Below are 19397 nucleotides of genomic sequence, written 5' to 3' on the forward strand. Positions count from 1 at the left end.
GATCGAACCCGGGCCACTCGCATGCCAGGCGAGCGCGCTACCGCTTGAGCCACATCCCCAGCCCTTCCCTTCTATTTTCATGAGATCCCTATTCCCCACATTTTCTTTTTTCTTCTCTAGCTTCCACATGGGAAAGAAACATACAATCCTTGACTTTCTGAGTTTGATTTATTTCACTTAACATAATGGTCTCTAGTTTCATCCATTTCTTGCAAATTACATCATTTTCATTTTTTTATGGCCAAATAAAACTCCATCGTGTATATATACCACATTTTCTTTATCCATTCATCCATTGATGGACACCTAGGCTGGTTCCATAGTTTGACTATTGTGAATTGTACTGCCTTGAACATGGGTATGCATGTATCATTATAGTATGATGACTTTAATTTTTTAGGATAAATACCAAGGAGTGGTATAGCTGGGTCAAATAGTGGTTCCATGCCTAGTCTTTTGAGGAACCTCCATACTGATTTCCATAGTGGTTGTACTAATTTACAATCCCATCAACAGTATAAAATCATTCCTTTTACTTTACATCCTTTCCAGGATTCATTATTAATTGTGTTCTTGATGACTGCCATTCTGACTGGCATGAAATAAAATTTCAGTTGCTAATGATGTTGAACATTTTTTCATATATTTGATGGTCATTTGTATCTCTTCTTTTGAGAAGTATCTGTTTAGTTCACTTGCCCATTTATTAATTGAGTGTTTTTTTTTTTTTTTTTGGTTTAAAATTTTTTGAGTCCTGTTTTTTGGAGGGAGGTTACTTAGGACTGAACTCAAGATCACTCGACCACCGAGCCACACCCTTAGCCCTTTTTTTGTATTTTATTTAGAGACAGGGTCTCATTGAGTTGCTTAACACCTTGCTTTTGCTGAGGCTGTATTTGAACTCATGATCCTCCTGTCTCAACCTCCGAAGCTGCTGGGATTACAGGCATTCGCCACCATGCCCGCCAAGTTCTTTAAGTATTATGGATACTAATCCTCTGTTTGAAGAGTAGCCAGCAAAGATTTTTCTCCCATTCTGTAGGATCTTCCTTCATATTCCTAAGTGTTCCCTTTTCTGTGCAGAGCTTTTTAATTTGATGCCATCCCATTTATTAACTCTTGGCATTATTTCCTGAGCTTTAGGGGAACAATTGAGAAGGTCATTGCCTGTGCCTATATGTTGAAGTGTTGACCCTATGTTTTCTTCTGGGAATTGCATAGTTTCTGGTCTAATTCCTAGGTCTTTGATCCATTTTGAGTTGATTTTTGTAGGGCGAGAGATAAGAGTCTAGTTTCATTCTGTTGTTTATGGTTAACCAGTTTCCTAGCACCATTTGTTAAAAAGGCTGTCTTTTCTCCAGTGTATGTTTTTGGCACCTTTGTCAAGGATCAGATGATTGTAAATGTGTGGGTTTATCTTTGTGTCTTCTATTTGTAACATTCATTGATCTCTGTGTTTGTTGTTATGCCACTACCATGTAGTTTTTGTCACTACAGCTCTGCAGTATAATTTGAAGTCAGGTATTGTGATGCTTCGAGCATGCTATTTTAGCTTAGAATTTCTGTGGCTATTCTGGGTCTTTCATTCTTCCAAATGAATATTAGGACTGTTTTTTTCTAGTTTTTTGAAGAATGTCATTGGGATTTTGATGTGTAGAGTGCATTGAATCTATGTATTGCTTTTGATAGTATGGCCATTTTAACTATTAATTCTGTATATCCATGAAAATGGGAGGTCTTTCTTCTGAGATCTTCAATATCTTCATTGTTCTATAGTTTTCAAATTGTAGAGGTCTTTCATGTCCTTGGTTAGATTCCCTAGGTTTTCTTTCTCTTTTTTTTTCTTTTTGAGGCTATTGTGAAAGGAGTTGTTTTCTGATTTTTTTTTTCCTCAACAGATTCATTGTTGGTATGTAGGAAAGCTATTGATTTTTGTATGTGGATTTTGTAACCTGCTACTTTGCCAAATTTATTGGCCCTAGCAGTTTTTTTAATGGAGTTTTTAGATCTTCTAAGTATATCATCTGGAAACAGTGATAATTTAACTTTTTCCTTTCCTAATTTTATTCCTTTTCTTTTCTAATTGCTTTGGCTACATTTTCTAGCACTGTATTAAATAAGAGTGGTAAGAGTGGACATACTTTTGTTGTTTTGGATTTTAAAGGAAATGCTTTCAGTTTTTCCCCATTTACTGTGAGGTTGGCTTTGAGTTTTTCATATACCACCTTCATGATGTTGAGATAGGTTCCTTCTAGCTCTATTTTCTTCAGGGTTTGCATCTTAAATGGGTGTTGAGTTTTGTCAGAGTTCATCACTGTATCTGTTTGATGACCAAGTAAGTTTTGTCCTTAATTCTATTTATGAGATGAGTTGCCTTTACGGATTTTTATGTTAAACCATTCTTGCTTCTCTGGAATAAAACAATTGGTGATGATATATGATCTTTTTAATTTGTTGTTGAACACAATTTGTTAATATTTTTTGAAGTATTTTTGCATCTAAGTTTGCCAGGGATATTGGTCTGTTGTTTTCTTTCTTTGATGTGTCCTTATCTGATTTTGGTGTGAATATGATACTGGCTTCATAAAATGAATTTGAAAGTGTTCCATCCCTTTCTGTTTCATGGAATGGAATAATTTCAAAAGTGTTGGCATTAGTTCTTTAAAGGTTTGGTAGTATTCAAAGAATCCTTCTAATCCTGGGCTTTTGTTTGTTGGAAGGTGTTTTATTATTGCTTCCGTCTCATTACACGTTATCGGTTTGTTTAGGTTTTGTATGTCCTACAAGTGTTTTGTTTTTTTTTCCTGAACACGTATAGAGGAAATTATAGTGAGTTAGGGAGACCTATTCCTGTTGTATTTCACAAAGAATCTTAAAAATTCCTACCAAATGAGTTTATTTACAGGAAAAAAAAAAACAAAACCTATTTGTTTTAGTCAGCTTTTTGTTCCTGTGACAAACACCTGAGAAAAACAACTTAAAGGACAGATTTATTTTGGCTCAGATTTCATTCCATGGTCAGCTGGTTCCATTGCTTTGGACCAGAGATGAGGTAGAACATCTTGGCAGAAGGGTGGTGGAGAAGAGCTGCTCAGCTTAAGGCAACCAGGAAGCAGAGAGAGAAGAGGCCCAGGACAAAGTACAACATATAGTTAGTCTCCAAGGGAACATCCCCAGTGACCAACTCCCTCCAACCATGAAAACTGTAGGCAGTTTCTACCACCTCCCAATAATCTATCACTATCAATGAATTAATCCCGAGATGAGGTTAGAACTCTCATGATTCAATCACTTCCCCCAAATTCCACTTCTGAATCTTACTGCATTAGGTACCAAGCCCTTCAATGTATGAAATTCTGGGGAACATTTTGGATCTAAATTATAACACTATTTTATTTTGTTTACTAAACTATTTTTTCTTTTTTTGGCAACACTGAGGATTGAACCCAGGGTCTTCTGCATACTATGAGAATTCTCCACTACTGAGCTATACCCCCAGCCTTCCAAATTCTTTTAGAAGTTGTGATTTCCAGTTATTTAGATTCCCACTCTAGAAAGTATTTTTTTAGAGAAATATGTTGTCTTCTTCAGAGAATCAGTAAGCATAATTTGTTCTTATTTTCAAAACTGGTATACATTTTTCTTGTTGTTGTTGTTTATTTGATGTTGATGATCAAACCCTGAGGGTTTTATGCATGTTAAGCATGCACCCTACTACTGAGCTACATCTCTCTCCTAGGTGTATATTTAAAATTGATCTGGGGCTGGATATCTATAGCATGCATGAATTTCTAGGATTGATCCCAGCAGTACAAAAAAAAAAAAAAAGCAAAACTCAGAAGAAAAGGAAAAAATTGATCTGCTGATTTGAAAAATATCTTTTAAAATTAGTCCAAGTCTTTCACTAATGTAGGCATAGTGTAAAAGTCCAAGTGTTCCAAGTTTATAACATTTCATAGAGATTTTAAGATTCTTTTATATAAGTGAGTTTATTGATTGCTGTTTTTCTGCTACTTTCTTTGTTTTTTTTATTTGTATATTTTTGTGATGTCTTCTCTTAGCAGCCCAGCTGGTCCGCAACCTTGTAAATGCCCAACAGGTGGCCGGTTCTGCCCAGCAACAGGGTGATCAGTCTATAAGGACTAGACAGTCCTCAGAATGTGTAAGTATTCGGCCTGCAAATGAATTAAGTCTTGACAAGTAGATAGCATTATCTCTGTGGGTGATGGAGGTTGCTCTCTCAGATTGGCAGGTATAATCTTTTTGAGATGACATGGTACTTTGTAGAGGTGTCCTTGTTAGGCCCATAAGGTGGAATGAGGATTACTTTTGGAGTAATGTATATCTGGGTTTCTGTCAGTAGGCAAGCTACATATGTGAGTTTGCTTCTTCACTTGTAAAATAACATCTATCAGACACTGGATTAAAATAAAGTAATAACTTTAAGGCCTCACACCTTGCCTAGTGGGAAAGTATCAGTACCATTAATAACAATATACATAAACATTAAATGTATAGCTTTTCACTTTTCATTCATCTTTACTTGAGCTGCGGAGCCTACCTGTACAAACATGCACTTTCATTTGGTAATATAAATTTAGTTTTATTTTCCCAATTTAGACACTACTAATGACAAAATTTTTAGAAGGAACATAGAAGGAACATGTTTTTATGTAGTATGTTAAAAAAAGATAAATTTATACCAGTGTAATGTGTTGGTTTTATCAAAAGAGGGATTGAATGATATAAATTGATTGATTCAATAGAAATTATTCAGTTATTCTATTGCACTCTTTCTTTTAAATCCAAGATTATGATCTTAGTAACAGCTTGTAATTTGTTAAGACATTAATTGGGTTTTCCCTCTTTTCTCATTTGTTGGTATACATAGACATCCTATTTTTAACAATCCATATGTGTTAGGAGTTCAGTGCTATTAGGGCAATATGTACATGGCATTTTGTTTACATGATACTTTTGCATTTTCGTATCACTTGACATGTGAATACCTAGTGACATACATCTTTAAAAAGATCAAAGTGTCAAATTAAAATTCAGACCCACAAGTTTTATAACTTTGCTGAATTACTTGTCTTTTAAAAATTTTTAAAAAATTTTAAACTTATTTTACTTTTATGTGGTGCTGAGGATTGAACCCAGCGCCCAGTATGTGCTAGGCAAATGCTCCACCACTAAGCCACAACCCCAGCCCCTGCTGAGTTAGTTACTCTCAACCCTTGTCCAAATCATCTTGCACTTCTTAATTATTCTATATCAATAGAGTGCTTAGCCCAAACTTGATAACTATGTTTCAGTGCTTTATACTTATTGAATTTAATCTTTCGAATGGCCATGTGATGTGGTACATATAGTTTGATCAAATTTTATCAATTGGGAAGTTGAATATAAGGGACATTATAATTGGGAAACTGAATATAACGGAGATTATAATTTAAATCCAAATCTTTATAGCTTCAAAGTTGTTAATGTTAAACATGCTAGACCTGATGTGATCCATGTTTTAGAAAAACTCTGAAGAGTATTTGAAAAGGAGTAGTGGAATCTTGGAAAGAATTTACGAAGTTTCCACCTCCATCCCAGATATTTAGTAAACATATTGTTGTGTCCTGTGTTCTATACATAAATTCTTTATTCCTGTTACAAAATATATCAAACATGTTAAAAAGGTATGAAAATAATAAACCTACTTATATGCATCACCACCAGGCTTTTTAACAGTTTCAAATATTGTTTGCTTTATTAAAAAAATACCCACAATTGAAATCCCTGTGCATCAGCCCTCTTGAATCCTATTCCTATTATAAAACTTTCCTACCATTCTTGCCTTGCTACAGAAATGTATCTACAACTGGGCATGATGGCCTGTGTATGCCTGTAGTCCCAGCTCTTGGTAAGCTGAGGTGGGAGAATCACTTGAGATGAGGAGTTTGGGACCAGCCTAGGCAACATAGCAAGACTCCTTCTCCAAAAAAAAAAAAAGAATCTATTATCCAGAACTTGGTACTCACAGTCTCTACATATATTTTTAAAACCATTATAAACATATGAGGCATCTTCTGTTATTTATAAGTGAAGAAGCTAAAATTTATGTTTCTTGCCTGAGGTCAATATACAATTGAAATCAAAACTTGAATTCTCTGGTTGTCTCCAACCTAAAGAGACAACCACACTTCTGTACTGCCCTCATTTTCTTTCTCTATCTCTTGCCCTCAAGCTTTACTTAAGCTTCTCCTAAGAGTCTGTCTAATGGACCTCACTATTCTGATGTCTAACAAAGCACCTCAATTTCAACATGTCTAGATTATAGTTTATATTTCTCTTTGTCTGCCCCCACCCATAGGTTTGTCCCTTTTCTTGTGTTTGTCATCTCATTGTCTTTATCACTGTCTGGTTTCCAAAGCTTTTCGTTCTCCCCCACCTCTACATCCAATTAGTCCTTTAAGTCCTATTTTTTCTGCCTTTGAAAAATAACTCATAGCCATTTGCTTCCTTCTATCCTCATGGATCCCTTAGCCTAGGCTGTCATCGTCTTAGAAATGCTGTATTATAGCAGCCTCCTAAGAAATCTCATCAGCTTTTTTTTAAAAGATTCCCTGTTTCATTTTTATTAAACCAGATGTTTTTTCCTGAAATGCAGATTAGATTGATCATTCTTGACCTTTTTAAGACCCTTTAGTAGTTTCCCAATGTCTTCAGTATATAATGAAATTTAGAATCCTTCATTATTTTGCCTGTTTAGTTCTTCAGCCTCAGATAAGCTGTCCCCCTGCCCTGTACTCCAATAACATTAAACTTCTTTCAGATGCCTTTTTAAAAAAAATTTCATGCGTTTTCATGCCTGTAGACCTTTAATCATATTGTTCCCTTTACCTGAAACGTTCTTTCCTGCCCCTCACCTCTGCATTCTTTTATAAAACTGTTTTACCCTTGAATCTCAGCTTAAAGATCCCTTCCTTTGGGAAGCTTTAATTGATGTCCACATTTGTTGAACTTTTCTTTCCTCCTGCTTCCCCCAATATGGGTTTGGGTGTTCCTACTTTGGAATTTCATTATACACTATACATTCTTTATTATAGTAATCATTGTGCTTTATTGTGATTGCTTATGTAATCTTCATATGCTCCCTGTATTTTCCCCCATAAATTTTAAATTCCATGAGGGTATACATGTTAGTGTTTTATTTTTAATACTTATAATAATGCCCAGTACATAACTGACACTCACTGCTTGTTGATGGATTGAATGAGAGTAACTATGAGTTATTTATATGTAAATTTCAAGTTCACAGTGGGAAATACATGTTCTTTGTGATGGTAATAATATCTAGGGTCTTTGGATAATAGGAAGGTCCATGAGAGAGGGTTTGAGTACCTTGGGAAAAATCTTACATTCATGTAAAATGAGGTTTTATTATTTTTTGTTAATTATATACATTATATAGTTCTGTGTATAATGTTCTAATGAAATAACTCCATAATTTTATATTTTTATAATCTCTACATTTATTAAGATGTTTATAAATTAATTTTAAAATATGTCTTTCTTTTCTTTGCAGTCTGATTCACCATCTTATTCTCCTCAGCCCCAGCCATTCCCACAGAACTCTTCCCAGTCAGCTGCAATTACCCAATCTCCATCCCAGCCAGGATCCCAGCCTAAGCTTGGCCCACCTCAGCAGGGAGCTCAGCCCCCTCATCAGGTCCAAATGCCCATGTATAACTTTCCCCAGTCACCACCAGCTCAGTATTCTCCCATGCACAACATGGGATTGTTGCCAATGCACCCCCTCCAGATCCCTGCCCCATCCTGGCCCATCCATGGCCCAGTGATCCACTCTGCACCAGGCAGTGCCCCCAGCAATATGGGCCTGAATGATCCCAGCATCATCTTTGCACAGCCTGCTGCCAGACCTGTGGCAATCCCTAGCTCCTCTCATGATGGACACTGGCCTCGTACTGTGGCTCCAAATTCTCTGGTGAACAATGGTGCAGTGGGGAATTCCGGTAACTCTTCCTTTTCTTCTTTTGTGTTGTCTATAGAAAGATTTGGTGGTTGGTATCATTGGTTGAACTTGGGAAATATAATGTGAAGAAAGGAAGGCAAACACTGTTTATGGAGATGTAGTATAGGATTAAAGTACATAGAGTGAGCTCTGTATTCAGAATGCCTGGATTTGAATGCTGGCTCTGCCATTTATTATGATGTCTTTGGTAATCTCTGTGCTCATTACTTTCATCTGTAAAATAGGAATATTAATAGTATCTAAAATATAAGGATGTTACAAATATTAAATGAGGTAATACACATAAATGTTAGCTATTACTTTTTTTTCTTTTTTTGGTACTGGAGATTTAACCCCAGGTCCTTGTGCATGTGAGGCGAGCACTTTACCAGCTGAGCTGTATCCCCAGCCCTTAGCTGTGACTTTTTAAAACTAATTTTCACTGCCTCTTGCTTGGTGTAGGTGTTATTGGCATTCATTTTATAGCTGATGAAATTGAAAGGTAAAGATCTAAACTATTTTTCTTTCCTTCAAAATCTGTGATATGTTCCATAGACTCTACTGTGTCTCTGATTCTTGAAAGAGCAAAATATTCTAGTAGTAATTAGTAGCATTAAGAAATAATTTTTTCTGTTATTTCGGCAATATAAATTATATAGAACATTTGAAAAATAAGAAAATCACATATAATCTCAATTCCTAGATATAACTACTACTATTTTGATAAATTATGAAAATATTATTTATTCTTGCCTATTTAAAAATAGCCGATATTTGCCATATTTGCTAGTTTTTTTTTGTAAATATTTTTAGTTGTAGAGGGACACAATAACATTTTTTTAATAAATATTTTTAGAGAGAGAGGGAGAGAGAGAGAGAATTTTTTAATATTTATTTTTTAGTATTTGGCGGACACAACATCTTTGTTTGTATGTGGTGCTGAGGATCGAACCCGGACCGCACGCATGCCAGGGAAGTGCGCTACTGCTTGAGCCACATCCCCAGCCCTAACATTTTTTTTATATATTTATTTTCATGTGGTGCTGAGGAACAAACCCAGTGCCTCACATATGCTAGGTAAATGCTTTACCAGTGAGCCACAACCTCAGCTCTGCTAGTTGTATATCTAGCTTTTTTTGTAGTAATTATCTTTATTTTGGAAACAAATATGGCAAATTTGAAACTTAAAAAAGGGGGAATATAAATTTTAATGAACCCCTTCATTATTGAACTTAAAATTTATCAGTAATTTTGCTATTTTTTAAATCTGACCCTTTACCACCATTTAAAAAATTTACTGGTTTGAGTTTTTAATCAGATTCCAGACATTGGATCAAATTTACTTTTACACTTTAAATCATGACCATTATTGGGGCTGAGGTTATAGCTCAGTGGTAGAGTGCTTGCCTAGCACACGTGAGGCCCTGGGTTTAATCCTCAGCACCACATAAAACTGAAATAAAGATATTGTGTCCAACTGTAACTAAAAAATAAATATTTTTTAAAAAGATGTCAGTTAAAAAAAAGAAAACCATTATTGTATCCAATATTATCTTATGTCCATTCCTGTAAAGTGGTAGTTAAGATTTAGTGGTTCTATTAGATCCAAATTCTTTTTTCTTTTCTTGCAGTAATGGGGATTGAACCCAGGGTTTCACATGTACTAAGCAAGCATTCTACCACTGAAGTACACCCCTAGCCTCCCCACTGCCCTTCTTTAAAATTTTGAGACTGGGTCTTGCTAAGTTGCCCAGGCTGAGTTTGAACTTGGTGATCCTCTTGCATCAGCCTCCTGAGTCACTGAGATTATAAATATGCACTATCATGCCCAGCTAGATCAGGGTTCTTTTTGTTGACAAGAATACTTTTTGATTGTCCATATATTTTCTGATCCCTTACTTTAGAAGAAACTTAACTGTCTGATTGTTCCTATTTTATTCCTATTTTAGTGACTTAAGATTGATCTGAGTTAGGTGATGTCAGCTTGTTTTATCCATTGTAAAGCTCTTTTCTCTCTCCCGCCTCCCCACCCCCCCACCCCTGCCTTTCTCTCTCTTTGTGGTACTGTGTATTGAACTCAGAGATACTCTACCACTGAGCTATATCCCCAGCCCTTTTTATTTTGAGACAGGGTCTTGCCAAGTTGCCCATACTGGCCTTGAACCTGACAGTCTTCCTGTCTTACCCTCCCAAGTTGCTGGGATTATAGGCATATGCCACTGCACCTGGCTTCCTCATTAATTTTTACTTAATGGTCTTGCCATTTATAATTGTTACCACTATCCATTAATTCACTGGGAGTTATAAAATGATGATTTTTGTATTTACTCTTGGTGATTCTTCTATAAAGAATAATTTTTCCTTATTAACTATGTGATCACCTTAAAACGTAATTCACATGAGAAATGCAGACAAAAACTTGATTTTTTTTCCCTTTATCATTTTTCAAAGGAACTTTATGAATAATATTTATCCAAATTATGCTATTTCTTAAAAAACTGATGTAGAAGGTATCTTAGCTTGTTTGGAACAAAGCAAATTATATATTTCGTGGAGCAGAAATGCCAAAATGTGGGGACTTAATTAGATTTCTTCTTTTTTTTAATTGGGGGTACTGGGGATTGAACTAAGGGGCATTAACCACTGAGCCACATCCCCAGCCCTATTTTGTATTTTATTTAGAAATGGGGTCTCACTGAGTTGCTTAGCGCCTTGCTTTTGCTGAGACTGGCTTGAACTCGTGATTCCCCTGCCTCAGTCTCCTGAGCTTCTGGGATTATAGGAGTGCGCCACCGAGCCCAGCTTAATTAGATTTTTAAGATCAAAGGATATATGGCATACATGGTCCTTCTAATATGGCTTTTGCTTATGTTATATGTTTATTGTGTGTATGCTATGACATGTACCAGGATAGTTACTGAGTTGTGTGTCCATGAAGACATGCCCAGTGTTTTGCTCTTTGATATAAAGTTAGTTCAGTTTTTATAATTTCAGGTTCTTCCCCCCACCTGCCAATAGTTGAACTCTGTTTAGTTATAATTAATTAATAGAACTAATTAACAAAACATCTAACAAATTTATCAGCCATACTGTCTCACCCCTGGCTGTTGTTTGAAGTGATTCCCTCTGCCTGGAATGTCCTCTGCTTCCGTCTTGCCCCAAACCTGGGTAACTCAACCTCCATTTTTAAATTTACAGCATTTTCTTTAAGAAGGCTTTAACTCTAGCCAGGCATGGTGATACATACCTGTATTCCCAGCAACTTGGGAGACTGAAGCAGGATTGTAAGCTCAAAGCCAGCCGCGAAAACTTAGTGAAACCCTGTCTCAAAATTTAAAAAGCCAGACATCGTGGCATATGCTTGTAATCCCAGCAGCTCAGGAGGCTAAGGCAGGAGGATCACAAGTTCAAAGCCAGCAACTTAGTGAGGCTCTAAACAACTTAGCAAGACCCTGTCTGAGGGTGTGGCTCAGTGGTTAAGCACCTTAGTAGAAGAAAAAAGAAAAAAAAAAAAAAAAAAAAACACCCAAACCCAGACAAATAAATAAATAAATAGTAACCCGGACTATGTTTTGGGTCAGTGTAGAGTGCTTGCCTAACATGAGTGAGGCACTGAATTTGATCCCCAGTACCACACACACACACACACACACACACACACAAAAAAAAAAAAAACCCACCCACTAAATTACAAAACGAAAAGTAACCCAATGGTAGAGCACCCCTGAGTTCAGTCTCCAGTACCACACACCAAAAAGTGGGGGGGCGGGCTTTAACTCTTGGTGATCTTGTCCTCCAATTGTATCAGGTACCCTTTCTCTCCCTTGTTTCCTTAATATCCATATCATAACATTTGTCTTATTGTGTTAAAAATTGCCTGTTTACTTGTCTACATAACCCATTACAGTGAACTTCTAGAGGCTAAGATTTGTTTCTTGTTTGTCATTCTATCTCTGGTAGCCAGTTTAGTACCTGACATATGGTAGATACATTGTTCATGTTATATATTATTATGATATAATAAACTTAATAAATATTATTTTTTGTATTGGTGCACAACTCATAATTAATATTAAAGCTGAAATTACCACTGTTAAAATGTAAGGACTGGGTGAGAATATATTAAAATGATAATATGGTTTTATTAGTGTAGATTATGTGACTTTTCCCATTTTTGAAATAACTTTAGTGAGATTATCATATTTATGAAAACATTTGGCTGTGAAAATTGGACAAGGTGATATTAGAATATATCTTTTTATGCTAAAATACTATTCCTCAATATAACTTATTATATACCCAGTCACATTTATTATGTACACCCGAAACTTTCAGTTAACTCTTAGTTGTAATGTGGCTTTATGAACTTAACAGTGAACCAGCGACTTTGTCTTTCTGGTTATCTCCCAGGAAGAGTAAGCTTTAAGAATGCAACTATATGGGTTTATTTTTCTGTTCCATACTCTTCCACATTTCACACTTCCTAATTTTTGAGTTCCTGCTAGGAAGTTTAGTGAATAACGACGGTGTCTTTCATTTGTTACCTAGCACATTGACCCTGAATAAGAAAATCTATCAGAAATGACCCAGAAGATTAAGTGGGTAATGCACTTTGAACAACAACAAAAAAGTACCTAAAGATGCAGCTTAAAGCAAAATAGAGCATTGGCTATGGTGGCTCACACCTGTAATGCTAGCAACTTGGGAGGCTGAGACAGGAAGATTGCCAAGTTTGAGGCCAGCCTGAGCAATTTAGTGAGACCCTGTCTCATAAATAAAATAAAAAAGTCAGGGGATGTAGCTAAGTGATAGAGTGCCTCTGAGTCCAACCCCCAGTACTGAGGGTAGGGGAAAAAATGGAGAGAGAGAGAAAAGAAAAGAAAAATAGATTTTGGTGGGTGGTTAGCCATAGAATGGCAATGACTCATACTTTTTTAGTTTTTACCTAAGTGCCACCACTGTATTTTTGTTACTTCATTTAGCCTTCATAACAATCTGAGGTTCAAAATGGGACCTTCATACTTTTCAGAACTGTGATTTGAATTTAGACCGGTTTGGTCCCAAGTTCTAACCATTCTGATCCCAGGTTCTCAACCATTACACTATAGTGCTTCAAACTTCTAATAGGACTTTCTTCCAGGGTCACTATATAATTGATTCTGGGATAGTTGGCATTTTCTTAAAGATACAAAATGTAAGTTCCTTATTGTGAAATATTAGGGTTTTTTTTTTTTTGAGATTTCTATTCTCATCTACCTGTCCAGCTTTTTCTCTTACAACTTCCTTCTATGACTATTTCCATAATGTTTGTTTTGTAGTTCTCAAATTTGCTGCTTTCCTGCTTTCAAGCTTTTTTTATATGCTATTCATTCTCTCTGAAACACCCTCCCCTGTTCCTTTTTGCCTGATTTGTTCTTTGTTCTTTTAAAACTATGCATTGTCAATCATTTTTAGAAAACTTCCTTTAACCTTTAAAGGCTGGGTTAATCTCCTCTTCAGAACACTTTTTGCAGGCTGGGGATGTAGCTCAGAGGTAGAGCATGCCTAGTATGCAAGAGGCCCTGGGTTCCATCCTCAACATTGGGATAAAAAGTTACATATAGAACACCTTTTGCCTATCTGGTATAGCAATTATTATATATCATTGAATATTTCTTCTTGTCTGTCTTATATTTGAGCAAATAATTATGATTGATTCTTTAAAAATCTTTTTGGTACCTGGATTTAGCTTAGTTCATAGCCAGTGGCAACTGAATTTTTGTGGAATGGAGGAATGCTTGAATGAATGAAATAATGTTTTAAAATATGTTTTTCTTTTCTTGTTGAAATGCAGAGCCTGGATTTCGTGGGCTAAATCCTCCAATTCCTTGGGAACATGCTCCACGTCCCCATTTCCCCCTCGTCCCAGCTTCGTGGCCTTACGGTTTGCATCAAAACTTCATGCATCAGGGAAATGCAAGATTTCAGCCCAACAAACCTTTCTATACTCAAGGTACCATTGCTTACAGATTAGAATAATAAGCTTGGGTGGTTTTTTTCCTGGAACAGGACTCAGTGAAAGCTAGGATTTGGGAGCGAAAATTTATGCATCCTATAAACATTTATGAGAAAGCATATCATGTTAGAGTCTGCAAGGTACTTGTTGCTCAAGCAGGAGTAAAACAAATCCCCATGCTTAATTCACATTTTATTAGAAGAGGCAAACATAAAAATAGAAAAGTAGTTTAGAATAATGAGTTAACATTGCCCTAGGAAAGAGTGGGATTTGTTGATCAGAGATTACATCACACAAGATTTTGACATTTGAAGTAAGTCTTGAAATTGATTTAATCTTTGACAATTTTTTTTAAAAGTTGATGTTTTTAATACCTCTATTTATTTATTTTTATGTGGTGCTGAGAATCAAATAGCCTTTCATTTACACAAATTTCAAAAATATATAGAAATATACACATACATTTTTTTTTTCCCCTTTAACTCTTAAGATTAGAGGGAAAGAAGATTGTTCTTGGCTAAGAGGGTAATATGTCCAAAGTCACTGAGTTTTATCTGTCACAACAAAGAGAAAATAACAAAACCAGGGGATGGGGGCATATGGTAAATTTATGTAAAATGAAAGACTAGAGAGGGCAAACTAAGACCATATTATAAAAGAGGTTAGACATAGTTTAGTAGCTGTAGGAATCTATTCAAAGTTTTTCATATAGAGACATAACTTTGTTAAGTAAAAATAGAACCTGAATGACATTAGGAATTTATAATCTGCTGGTGGTGTAATAGTGCCCATGGTGGCTTTACCTGGGTAATGAATATTATAAATTGAAAATTCCAAGGAACTAGGAGCATTTCATGTAATCCACTTGCCTCAAAAATACCTGTTTTGACAGGGAGGCTTCTGGTGTAAACCTTAGCTTAATACATTTAAGCCTTCCTAAATTATTCATATATTGCTGAGGCACTTCAGTATTATAGGATGGCAGAAGAATATTGACTGAGTTCTTATCTTGAGTAGATAAGTAGGGCTGAGGGAAGTTGTTATTACCAGTTATACAAGCTTTCCAGCAAAGAAGAGTCTGAAATTCTTCTGTGGTATGTTTCTCCTCATTGATTCTTCCCCTTCATTTCTTTTTATCTCATCTCCTTGCATATACCTATATTTCCCTCTTCCTTTTCTTTATTATTTCCTCTCCAAATATTTTGTCATGCTTCATCTGCTATTATATAAATAGGAAAAACGAGAATTACCTATAAGTTAATTCTAAGGGGTTGTCAGATGCATAGGCACAAGCCTTTCAGTTTCCTGTCTGTGTTGTATCCAACAGACAGATGTGCCACCCGTCGGTGTAGAGAGCGTTGTCCCCACCCACCAAGAGGAAACGTGTCGGAGTAATGCGAGTCCATTTTCTTTCAGCTGGTCTACCGATGCACAGCAACCAGCCAATCCTGCTGTCTCAAGGGTATCCGTACCTCAATGTCAGTTACATTCAGCAGAAAAAGTGACATTTAATGGAAAGCAAAACAAATCAGGTCCTGATTTAAAATTTTAACACGTTTAGATAGCTTATTTAAATTCTAAGACTGTTTTTAAACACTGTATTATTTGTATATAAATATGAACTATAGTTTTTACTAGTATCACTAAATTGAGTGATACAAATTTCATCTATTTTATTACCCTATTTTTAAGGGAATTTTATGTTTTGTTTAACCTTGATGAATTGTATAAAGAGAGAATTTAAAAATTACATTCTTTATTTTCTATTAGCTGTATTCATACTTTGGTTGCTTCAGACTTTATATATATATTGTTCTTAAGAATTAGGAAAGGATTTCATGTGTTTTAAATTTGTCACTTCTATTCTTTACAGAACCTTGTAGTGCCAAAAACTTTTTAAAAGGTAAAAAAATAAAATAAAACTACAACATGAAGATTCAAAATCTTTTTCTTTTACATACTTGTATATTGAATATATTCAGAAAGTTGCTTTTGTCTGTATTTGCAGTTCTATTTTAAGTTAATAAATTTTTTTTATAAGAGTCAAATTTGGTTAATTCATCTGGGTTAGATGATGGAACTATAACAGGAATTCAAAGGTCTGTTTTACTTTTAGTGAGTATTCTAAATCAGGCATACACATCTTAGGATCTTTTCATGAAAAATCCCTTATTCTTTTGGATTTTTCATAACCCTATGAAGATGATGGCTGCAGGTACCTTCTCTATTTCATCACTGAAAATGTGACTTTAAAGTATCAAGATTTCCTTGAAAATTAATGTTCAAATATTTCATCTTCCTCCAGTCTTGGAGAACAGGTGATGGGTGTACATGGGTATTCATTTTAATGTTCTCCGTACTTTTGTATATATCTGAAATTTTCGTTGAAAAAAACAACAAAATCTGTAACACAGAATGCCCCCAGCTTAGCTTTCCTTCCTGAAGGCAGTATACTATAAGGCAAAAGTTATTAATCGATAACCTGATAATTAATAACCTTGGTTTTACTTACAGAATTATAGTACTAATTTTCAGTATCTTGCTTTTCCTCTTTCAGTAACTGCCAGTGTACAATAACTGGCAAAATGTCCAAGTTGAAAAACAGACAATTCTAGTTTATTATTTATCCAACAGTAACTCAGTTTTATAAGTTTGCAAAGTTGAATTCAAATTCATAGAAGAGCAACTGAACTAAGTTATCCAGAGAGAACACACACACAACTATTGACTTCATATTGTTGTGAAATATTTTATATTGTTTGACATGAAGGTTAAATTTTCCCTTGCTATTATGATTATTCAAAAATACATAAATAATACAATGTATAATTTATTTGTCCGGTCTTCTTCAGATACATTTTTTGCTGTTTCTAGCTTTTCTCGTATATATAAAATGTATGTAAACAATGATAGGATAAAGTTATTTACATGTACATTTATTGTTAGGTTGAATTCCTAAAAATGGGATTATTGAGTAAAAGGATGAAAGTTCTAAGTATTCTGCTACATATTGTCCAACTGCCCTCCTGAAAGAGTGGTTACCAATTTGCAGTAGCAACCAACAAAGTATAAATGTTATTAGTTATGCTTATAAAAAAACCTTTAAATTGCTAAGTTATTTTTTCCTTGTAAAAAAAATTAATGTGTTTATCGAGGAAAAAAATAGCATTATATAAAAGTACAAAGTATACAAACCACTCAAAAGTCCATCAAACAGAAATAAGTATTAGTACCTTGTAAGCTTCATTCATTCTAGCCATCTCAGAGATATATACAATTTTACAAAAGTAGGCTCATATATCATATTTAACAAACATAGCAAATTAATTTCACCTGAATTCAATAGAATGAAAACAAATATGAAACTGAAGAAATGCTCAACTAAACCCCTCCTCCCCATAAGAGTTTAATTCTAAAAGATTCCTCTTAAAATTAAGGACAATTATGGAAAACAGTGAAAAGGCTGGTGTTTTTCTTTTTGGGAGTTGAGGGTACCAGGGATTGAACTCAGGGGCACTCAACCACTGAGCCACATCCCAGCCCTATTTTGCATTTTATTTAGAGACAGGGTCTCACTGAATTGCTTAGTGCCTTGCTATTGTTGAGGCTGGTTTTGAACTTGAGATCCTCCTACCTCAGCTACTGGGATTAAAGGTGTGCACCACTGTGCCCAGTCCTATATGATAGATGAAACCAACAAATTTGAGTTTCTTTACTTATGTTTATTATTTCCACATAGGACCATGTTCATATTAATTTGAACATTTCTTTTGTTTAAAAGTTTCTAAAATGTTTATTACTACTCCTTTTATAGCCTTCTCTTCTTATTTGGTTAAATTTTATTACCAGGCATTTTTTTTTCTCCCAAAGTTCACCACTGTATACTTTTATTACATACTTGAGAATATTTATTCCCTTTATAAATTTTTTTGGGGGTGGGTACTGGGGATTGAACCTAAGGGTGCTTTACCACTGAGCTGTATCTCTAGTCCTCTTTTACTTAAAAAAAAGTAAAAAAATTTGTTTTGTTTTCAGAAACAGGTCTAAGTTGCTGAGGTTTGCCTCAAATTTGTAATCCTACCTTAGCCTGGGATTACAGGCGTATGCCACAACACCCAGCATATTGACTTTATAGTTTAAGGAAATTTTGGCAAAATATGAAATTCTTGACACAAATTTTTTCTAACTTTGGAGCCCTCTGCTTTACTGCATTCCATAAGTTTGTTATATGAGCTCAGACCATCTTGTTTCATCCCTGTTATTTGATTTCTCAGCTTAGATCCTAACATAATTTCTAGTCTTTTTAATTCATCAGGATATTTGAGAATGCTGGGGTTCCTTTTGTATATTTTTGGTATTATTTTGATAGCTTTCTTTTCCAGTTTTTATTTCCTTTGTTTGTTTTCTCTATGCCTTGTTTTATTTTTTAGAGACAGCTCTTGCTGTTGCCCAGGCTGGCTTCAAGTGATTCTCTTGCTTCAGCCTACAGAGTAGTTCGGATCAAAGGCATGCACCAATGCATCTAACTGTATTTTGTGGTGTGTAATGAGACTTTCATTTCTATTTATAAAATTTTAACTTTTTTAAGCCCCACCCATCTTATTTTCCATTTGTTTTAATCTTTTTTTTTTTTTTTGAGCCCATATACTTTTTTTTGTACTAGGGAATTGAACCCAGATATACTCTTAACACTGAGCCACAATCCCCCCACCCACCCAGTCTTCTTTATTTTTTAGAGACAGTGTTTCTCCAAGTTGCTCAGTCTGGTCTCAAACTTGGGATCCTCTTGCCTCAGCCTCCAGAGTTACTATGATTTCAGTGTATACATTGTGTGTGGAAATTTTACTTTTAACCTTCTTGAGGGAGTGACAGTCATCTGTGATCATTCTTTCTTGATCAATGCATATTTACTGAATAACAGGAAAGATTAGTGGAATGGGCTTGAAGTTGGGTTGTTAAATTGGAACCTTCTCACCAGCCATTATTTCCTTTGTCCCTGGGAACACATCTCGCTTCATTTCTTAGCATTAAGAAGTCCTTGTGCCCGGTAGTATTTAAGACACTATTTCAATTTGTAGAAAGTGATGCTGAACATGCATTTTGCATAAGGAGTAAGAATTCTTTCCTAAAATTTGTTTCAGTACAAAGTATACATATGTACAAAAGGTAAGTTGTGAAATACATTTAATATAGATTGTAGCAAAAAAATTTTAACACTACAATTCTGATTTATTAAAATGATCTTGAAAGATATGTTCAACATATCCAGCTCACATCTCTTTTTTTCTTATTAAAGAATAGGGATGCCTTGCTCTGTGCTATAAAGTTGTCATGCTGCCCCAATTTTGGTCCAAAGTCATCATATATTTAAATAACTAT

The 19397-nt window shown here is 35.1% G+C and overlaps 1 protein-coding gene across 13 annotated transcripts in view; it reads left to right on the forward strand.

Annotated features, from left to right (window-relative positions):
- Tut4 (terminal uridylyl transferase 4) overlaps positions 1–15952 on the forward strand; it is a 115481-nt gene extending 99529 nt beyond the window's left edge. For 9 of the 13 annotated variants that reach the window (XM_048815377.1, XM_048815378.1, XM_048815379.1 and 6 more), the window contains 4 exons: positions 4062–4162; positions 7577–8024; positions 13857–14015; positions 15435–15952. In XM_048815377.1, coding sequence (XP_048671334.1) covers positions 4062–4162; positions 7577–8024; positions 13857–14015; positions 15435–15523 — 797 coding nt within the window. In that variant the 3' untranslated portion in view covers positions 15524–15952. Of the gene's footprint in view, positions 1–4061; positions 4163–7576; positions 8025–13856; positions 14016–15345 lie in introns of all 13 variants that reach the window. The other 4 variants (XM_048815382.1, XM_048815383.1, XM_048815384.1 and 1 more) reach the window with 1 other exon arrangement.
- Positions 15953–19397: the final 3445 nt, after the last annotated feature.

The sequence above is a fragment of the Marmota marmota genome, unplaced genomic scaffold, assembly GCF_001458135.2.
Source record: "Marmota marmota marmota unplaced genomic scaffold, marMar, whole genome shotgun sequence".
NCBI lineage: Eukaryota > Metazoa > Chordata > Mammalia > Rodentia > Sciuridae > Marmota > Marmota marmota.